Source organism: Lolium rigidum, chromosome 1, assembly GCF_022539505.1.
Source record: "Lolium rigidum isolate FL_2022 chromosome 1, APGP_CSIRO_Lrig_0.1, whole genome shotgun sequence".
Lineage (NCBI taxonomy): Eukaryota > Viridiplantae > Streptophyta > Magnoliopsida > Poales > Poaceae > Lolium > Lolium rigidum.
Window position 1 is genome coordinate 95,313,907 of NC_061508.1, and position 8,465 is coordinate 95,322,371.

At 45.4% G+C, this 8,465-nt stretch overlaps 1 protein-coding gene across 1 annotated transcript; it reads right to left on the reverse strand.

Moving 5' to 3' along the window:
- Positions 1-258: 258 nt before the first annotated feature.
- LOC124678093 (ankyrin repeat and SAM domain-containing protein 6-like) lies at positions 259-3,139 on the reverse strand. Its single transcript, XM_047214026.1, has 6 exons — positions 3,036-3,139; positions 2,286-2,353; positions 1,857-2,185; positions 1,369-1,443; positions 1,232-1,294; positions 259-566 (listed from the first exon to the last, which is right to left on the reverse strand). The coding sequence occupies exons 1-6, from the start codon at positions 3,137-3,139 to the stop codon at positions 489-491; spliced, it is 717 nt and encodes a 238-aa protein (XP_047069982.1). The 3' UTR covers positions 259-488.
- Between the last annotated feature and the right edge of the window lie 5,326 nt (positions 3,140-8,465).

The window sequence follows — 8,465 nt, forward strand, 5'->3', positions numbered from 1 at the left end:
TGAGCTGATCTAATCATCATTTTGCAGGGTAAAGGCATAAACCGATTTGCCAAAAAGAAGTTTCTAAGACAAGCCGGTTCCACCAGTTCCATCTATAGAACATCAGCATTCACCAGACTTCACCACGTGACAGCTATGCAACACCCAGATCCTCCAGAAGTTTGTACGAATAAGTTGGTTGCTGTTCATCGCCCTAACTTCACTGTTTAGACTAATAAGCAACAACTGGGTCTGACGTACACCGGAAACAATCCCAAAGGCATAGTAAACCAGATCCATATATTCCAGGTAACCATTGGAGCAGATCTCCTATGGACTGTTAGTTGTCTTGCATTACCCACCATTGCGAGATCACATAGTTCTACATTTATACACTGTCTCGATAGATAGAAATCTCACCCCTAATGGAGTTACAACACAGGATGATCATGATGCTAGGCACATCCAAAATCAACAAGTCATCTAGCTAACCACGGCTCAAGATGCATTCAGCTGGTAGGTGGTAGTGATTTTGAGGACTTCTTTCTCTTGGAAGCCAATGCCGATAGTATCTTTTTCCGTGGGCCCTGCAAGCAGAATCAAGTTAGCAAATTAATATGGATGGAGCATCTTGGGAAGAAGACACTATGTGACTAGAGTACACATTGGTAAAGTCAGAGATCAAGCTTTAGGCAAAAGCTTTACAGGGACAGCAAGAAAAATGAAAGCTACAAAATAATAAATGGACATCGTTGTAGTAAGCGGGGCATGGTATAACTCAAGAAAATGGTTTGCCAAACCTTTACCTGGGCTGTCAGCTACTTTGTATATAATAAGTTTGATGACACTGAAGCTGAACGCATAGATAAAGTGGAGCTTAAGGTACAAATTACTTGACCAGTTTATTTCAGTCTACCCAACCAATGCTTATACTTGTTATCCCAGGAGTGGACTAGATCATATACACGTTAATAACTGAGCTGACTGGATACAAACTCTGTACATACACACACGCCAAGCAAAAGAAAATGAAAGACATAATCAGTACACTAAATCATTCGACTGCAACAATTTCACTTTGATAGCTCTACCAACCTCATCCAGAGAAGATCAGCACAAATCGTTATACCAGTTTAGTCTTCTCAGGAAGAAAGATTTCATATTTTAACAACATAGTTTAAACACATTTTGGGGGAAAAGGGGACAAACTTCTAAACTGTACAATAAATAATTTATCAAGTTCTTGCAGTACCATTGGAATTCCTAAAGACTTCATATCTTCCTCATTCATGTGAACCAGTGCTTTCATATCAACCTGAAAAGTGAATATACATCAACAAATTTAGTAGCACATCCACGGTTTGAAATTGCCACATAAATCAAACATGCCTCTTCAGCCTGGAAATTTATGGAATACTTCTCCAGATCAAGAGACTTAAGCAATCTGTCAAGCGAGGTATCAGCCTGCACGTTCCAAATAAACAAATTATTAGCATTCACTAGAGCATACACAATGATGACACCCTAAAGTAAGCAACAAGCATCTAGTATTTTAGACAAGAATAACCGTTCAGCGTACAGTCATACTAAACTAGGAAGATTACACTTTTGGATCCAAACAAGCAAACATCCCACAGATGCAAGGGATTAACATACATAAGAATCTATACCAAACTTAAAAGATCAGGATCAAATTAAAGGTTGCACATATTAAATGTTCAGACAGAAAGCAGTTCCATTGTATTGACAGCACTCGCCAAATAAATCAAAGGGTAACATGCTAATACAGTATTCACCTATTAGACTAGAAGACCAAACGAAATAGTAATAGCAAATCAGGATAAGAACTTATAAGAATACACATAGAACTATCCCACCTTTTCCTGGGATTGCTTGGGTGCAGTTGGTGCGTTTACTTTTTGAGTGACAGGAAGGGCAGGAGGAGGAGGAGGAGGAGGAGGAGGAGCAGCAGCAGCAGCAGCAGCAGCAGCAGCAGCAGCAGGGAGTTTCCTCTTTTGAACAGGTTTAGCACTCTTAGCAATCTCAGCTACAGGTTCTGGGACCTGAATTTTGCTACTGAGTTGAGGGCGTCGAACTCCAGATAACTTTTCACGAAGATCTGGAACTGATGATCTCCTCACAACCTGGGTGCTTTGCCTAAAGTGTGATTTTTGGACTGCTTGGAGATTTCTGGAAGCAAGTACAGCTTAACCATGCACAACAGAAGAACCAAGATAACAGTAAATCTCCAAAGGGGACGTAGAAAGAAATGGCATGCTCAAAATTATTCAGGCACTCTTCCTTACATGGACTTTGGGTTCCCACAGAATCCTTGTAGAGCTCACGCCTCCAAGTCCCATCAACTTGGCGAAACCTGTAAAACGCCCAATATGAAAGATGTTAAGAATATCAGTTTCCTCTCTCTAAAGAAGTGCGTTAACAATTTGCAGTTAGGGGACCAGGTGAAAACAATGCGCCCATTCAAGAATTTTAATAAGCTGAAACATCACCAAGCACTCAGGCAGGACAAGATGGGGCGATGCCAACTGGTATCTAGATGATCAGCCTTGCTGTCACAAGAACCGCCATCAGTGCCAAAATTGTTCCATATCACGCAATGCTGGTGCACACGGGCATAATGTTCTAAACGTATTTGAAATAAGTGAGAATGCAAGAAAGGCCGCTGATTGATCACATTTGCAGAAGCAACAGTAGCGGTTCCTCTATGTCTGATTAATCACACCGCCAGCAAAAACCACTAGAGACTAGACAGAGTAGCTACTGATCGGATCCTATGTTCCATAATAGCCAAACTCCGGATCCCATGTACGACACACCTAATCAGACCCACTTACACCGAAAAGGGCACTGAGCTCCGCTGATCAAGCATCAAGCTAGCTACCGAGAGCACGAACTCCCCGATTCCACGGCCCTCAGCCACATTTCGGACCCATCTCGACTCGATTACGGATCTCAGAGCAGAGGCTGCGAGCGTGCAACATCAAGCAGCGCAAGAAACAGCTGAAGTAGCAGTGGTACCGAGCGAGCGAGCGCACCTTTTGGCGGAGTCGGGCCGCGGGCGAGAGCCTCCGCCGCCGCCTCCGGAGCCGAGGCGGTCCCTGACGGAGCGCTTCCGCCCGGAGACCCTGTCGGCGTACATCGCGGGCGCGGATGGAGGCGAGGGCGGCAGCGGCGAGCGCGTAGGGTTTCGTCGGCGAGAAGCGGAGCGGCGGAGAGGCCGGGGACGGAATCGGCGAGAGGCGGAGGTGCTTTTGGGAATTTTTCTCAGGCAGGCACCAGTATAATTGCGAAGTCTCGGAAGGGCGAAACAGGGTGCAAGCGGTAGCGGGCCGTCTGCGGCGCCGCAGATTTAGGCCCACTTAAGTACATACGCGGGCTCCCACAGATAATGAAGAAAAATAAGCGGCGGATGCGGGCCAGCCCGAATCGCAGCTCGGGGCGGCGGATGCGGACCGGGGCGGCGGCAGCGGCGACGGTGGAGGCACGGAGCTCTTCCTCTGCTTCACCTCCCGCCCCTCCATCATCTACTCTGGCTTGCGCCCCTCCGCCTCCTCCAAGGTCTACATCCCCGGCCGCGGCGGCGCCGGCGCTGCGTTCGTCTCCGGGAGCCTCAAGGCGGTCCGGTCGCATGTTCCCGACGGGTACGACAGCAGCGTCCGGGGCCCGACGTGGTAGGATGGGGGCCGTCGAGCTCTCCTCTCCCAAGGTCACCTGCACGGTTCCGCGGCGTCCGCCGCCGCGCTGCACTTCCTGTCCCGCCGCGGTGTCGGCGGGGGTCTTGGGTCGGGGTACAGCTTCCGCCGCCGGCGTGTGGACGTCCGGAACGGCGGCAAGAGATGACCCCCTTGTGCGAGCGCCCGCGCTCTGTCGCCGGCGACAAGAAACGTCGCAGTAGTACTACTAGCAAAGGCAGGGAGGAAGAAAGCCGATTGATTCGCTGCGGAAGAAGCGGTCTCCGCGTCCATGCGGGCTGCCGCAGGCGGCCCACTGATTGGCTGCGGGCTGATGCAGAAAACATGCGGGGCCCCGCGTCGTGTCCCACTTGCAGCCTGAGGCGAAAGGGCGCATTAATTTCCAACTCGGCCCATTGTGATTAAGAGAGTAAGAGCATGTGGGCTGGGCTCAGAACCAGCCCAATAAACAAAAAAGTGCAAATGTAATAGCTCGTTCTTAAAAAAAACATCTATGGCTGAATTTGTGGTTTTGCACTAAATAAAAAATGTCTCACAAAAGACACTATTCGTAAGAAAATTATAGTTTTCAAACCTGCAAATCCATCAAGGAAAAAGCCGCCGGCGAGGGTACCCGGTGCTGGAGGTCAAAGATGGTGTCGGCGACCGAGGACCTGATTGCGTTTTCGTGAAAAAATTTGGGGGTCTATTGTAAATGTCAAGTCTTGGCGTGTAAGACACACGTCCGTTGGGAACCCCAAGAGGAAGGTGTGATGCGCACAGCAGCAAGTTTTCCCTCAGTAAGAAACCAAGGTTATCGAACCAGTAGGAGTCAAGGAAACACGTGAAGGTTGTTGGTGGCGGAGTGTAGTGCGGCGCAACACCAGGGATTCCGGCGCCAACGTGGAACCTCGCACAACACAATCAAAGTACTTTGCCCCAACGTAACAGTGAGGTTGTCAATCTCACCGGCTTGCTGTAAACAAAGGATTAGATGTATAGTGTGGAAGATGATGTTTGTTTGCGAAGAACAATAAAGAACAGAGTTTGCAGTAGATTGTATTTCAGATGTAAAGAATGGACCGGGGTCCACGAGTTCACTAGTGGTGTCTCTCCCATAAGATAAATAGCATGTTGGGTGAACAAATTACGGTTGGGCAATTGACAAATAGAGAGGGCATAACAATGCACATACTTATCACGATGACTACTATGAGATTTAATCGGGGCATTACGACAAAGTACATAGACCGCTATCCAAAGCATGCATCTATGCCTAAAAAGTCCACCTTCAAGGTTATCATCCGAACCCCTTCCAGGTATTAAGTTGCAAACAACAGACAATTGCATTAAGTATGGTGCGTAATGTAATCAACACAAATATCCTTAGACAAAGCATTGATGTTTTATCCCTAGTGACAACAAGCACATCCACAACCTTAGAACTTTCTGTCACTCGTCTCGCATTCAATGGAGGCATGAACCCACTATCGAGCATAAAAACTCCCTCTTGGAGTTACAAGTATCAACTTGGCCAGAGCCTCTACTAGCAACGGAGAGCATGCAAGAACATAAACAACATATATATGATAGATTGATAATCAACTTGACATAGTATTCCATATTCATCGGATCCCAACAAACACAACATGTAGCATTACAAATAGATGATCTTGATCATGATAGGCAGCTCACAAGATCTAACATGATAGCACAATGAGGAGAAGACAACCATCTAGCTACTGCTATGGACCCATAGTCCAGGGGTGAACTACTCACACATCAATCCGGAGGCGATCATGGTGATGAAGAATCCTCCGGGAGATGATTCCCCTCTCCGGCAGGGTGTCGGAGGCGATCTCCTGAATCCCCCGAGATGGGATTGGCGACGGCGGCGTCTCTGGAAGGTTTCCCGTATCGTGGCTCTCGGTACAGGGTTTTTCGCGACGAAGGCTTTAATTAGGCGGAAGGGCAGGGTTGGAGGGCTGGCGAGGGGCCCACACCATAGGGCGGCGCGGAACCCCCTCTGGCCGCGCGGCCCTATGGTGGCGGCGCCTAGTCGCCCCACTTCGTAATCCCTTCGGTCTTCTGGAAGCTTCGTGGAAAAATAAGACTCTGGGCGTTGATTTCGTCCAATTCCGAGAATATTTCCTTTGTAGGATTTCTGAAACCAAAAACAGCAGAAAACAAAGAATCGGCTCTTCGGCATCTCGTCAATAGGTTAGTGCCGGAAAATGCATAATAATGACATAAAGTGTGTATAAAACATGTGAGTATCATCATAAAAGTAGCATGGAACATAAGAAATTATAGATACGTTTGAGACGTATCAAGCATCCCCAAGCTTAGTTCCTACTCGCCCTCGAGTAGGTAAACGATAACAAAGATAATTTCTGAAGTGACATGCTATCATAATCTTGATTAATACTATTGTAAAGCATATGAGATGAATGCAGCGATCCGAAGCAATGGTAAAGACAATGAATAAACAACTGAATCATATAGCAAAGACTTTTCATTAATAGTACTTTCAAGACAAGCATCAATAAGACTTGCATAAGAGTTAGCTCATAAAGCAATAAATTCTTAGTAGAAAGCTTTGAAGCAACACAAAGGAAGATATAAGTTTCAGCAGTTGCTTTCAACTTCAACATATTTATCTCATGGATAATTGTCAACACAAAGTAATATAACAAGTGCAATAGGTAAACATGTAAGATTCAATGCACACAATTGATACAAGTGTTTGCTTCTAAGATAGAAAGAAGTAGGTAGACTGACTCAACAATAAAGTAGAAGATAGGCCCTTCGCAGAGGGAAGCATGGATTACTATTTTTGTGCTAGAGCTTTTCATTTTGAAAACATAGAAACAATTTTGTCAATGGTAGTAATAAATCATATGTGTTATGTATAAGACATCCTATAAGTTGCAAGCCTCATGCATAGATTACCAATAGTGCCCGCACCTTGTCCTAATTAGCTTGGATTTACATGGATTATCATTGCATAACATATGTTTCAACCAAGTGTCACAAAGGGTACCTCTATGCCGCCTGTACAAAGGTCTAAGGAGAAAGATCGCATTTGATTTCTCGTTTTTGATTATTCTCAACTTAGACATCCATACCGGGACAACATAGACAATAGATAATGGACTCCTCTTTAATACATAAGCATTCAACAACAGATAATATTCTCATAAGAGATTGAGGATTAATTGTCCAAACTGAAACTTCCACCATAGATCATGGCTTTAGTTAGCGGCCCAATGTTCTTCTCTAACAATATGCATACTCAAACCATTTGATCATGATAAATCACCCTTACTTCAGACAAGACGAACATGTATAGCAACTCACATGATATTCAACAAAGGTGTAATAGTTGGTGGCGTCCCCAGAAACATGGTTACCGCTCAACAAGCAACTTATAAGAAATAAGATACATAAGCTACATATTCTTCACCACAATAGTTTTTAAAGCTATTTTCCCATGAGCTATATATTTCAAGGACAAAGAATAGAATTTTAAAGGTAGCACTCAAGTAATTTACTTTGGAATGGCAGAGAAATACCATGTAGTAAGTAGGTATGGTGGACACAAATGGCATAGTTTTTGGCTCAAGGATTTGGATGCACGAGAAGTAATCCCTCTCAATACAAGGCTAGGCTAGCAAGGTTGTTTGAAGCAAACTCAAGTATAAAACGGTACAGCAAAACTTACTAAGAACATATTGCAAGCATTATAAGACTCTACATTGTCTCCTTGTTGTTCAAACACCTTAACCAGAAAATGTCTAGACTCTAGAGAGACCAACCATGCAAACCAAATTTTAACAAGCTCTATGTAGTTATTCATTAATAGGTGCAAAGTACATGATGCAAGAGCTTAAACATGATCTATACGAGCACAACAATTGCCAAGTATCAAATTATTCAAGACATTATACCAATTACCACATGAAGTATTTTCTGTTTCCAACCATATAACAATGAACGAAGCAATTTCAACCTTCGCCATGAACATTAAAAGTAAAGCTAAGAACATATGTGTTCATACGAAACAACGGAGCGTGTCTCTCTCCCACACAAAGAATGCTAGGATCCAATTTTATTCAAACAAAAACAAAAACAAAAACAAACAGACGCTCCAAGTAAAGCACATAAGATGTGACGGAATAAAAATATAGTTTCACTAGAGGTGACTGATACGTCTCCGACGTATCGATAATTTCTTATGTTCCATGCCACATTATTGATGATATCTACATGTTTTATACACATTATATGTCGTATTTATGCATTTTCCGGCACTAACCTATTAACGACATGCCGAAGATCCAGTTGCTGTTTTCTGCTGTTTTTGGTTTCAGAAATCCTACAAAGGAAATATTCTCGGAATTGGACGAAATCAACGCCGAGGGTCCTATTTTTGCACGAAGTTTCCATAAGACCGAAGGGGGAAGGAAGTGGGGCCACGAGGCGCCGACACAACAGGGCGGCGCGGCCTGGACCCTGGCCGCGCGGCCCTGGTGTGTGGGGCCCTCGTGTGGCCCCCCGCGTTGCCCTTCCGCCTACTTAAAGCCTTCGTCGCGAAACCCCCGCACCGAGAGCCACGATACGGAAAACCTCACCGAGACGCCGCCGCCGCCAATCCCATCTCGGGGGATTCAGAGATCGCTCTCCGCACCCTGCCGGAGAGGGGAATCATCTCCCGGCGGACTCTTCACGGCCATGGTCGCCTCCGGAGTGATGAGTGAGTAGTTCACCCCTGGACTATGGGTCCATAGCAGT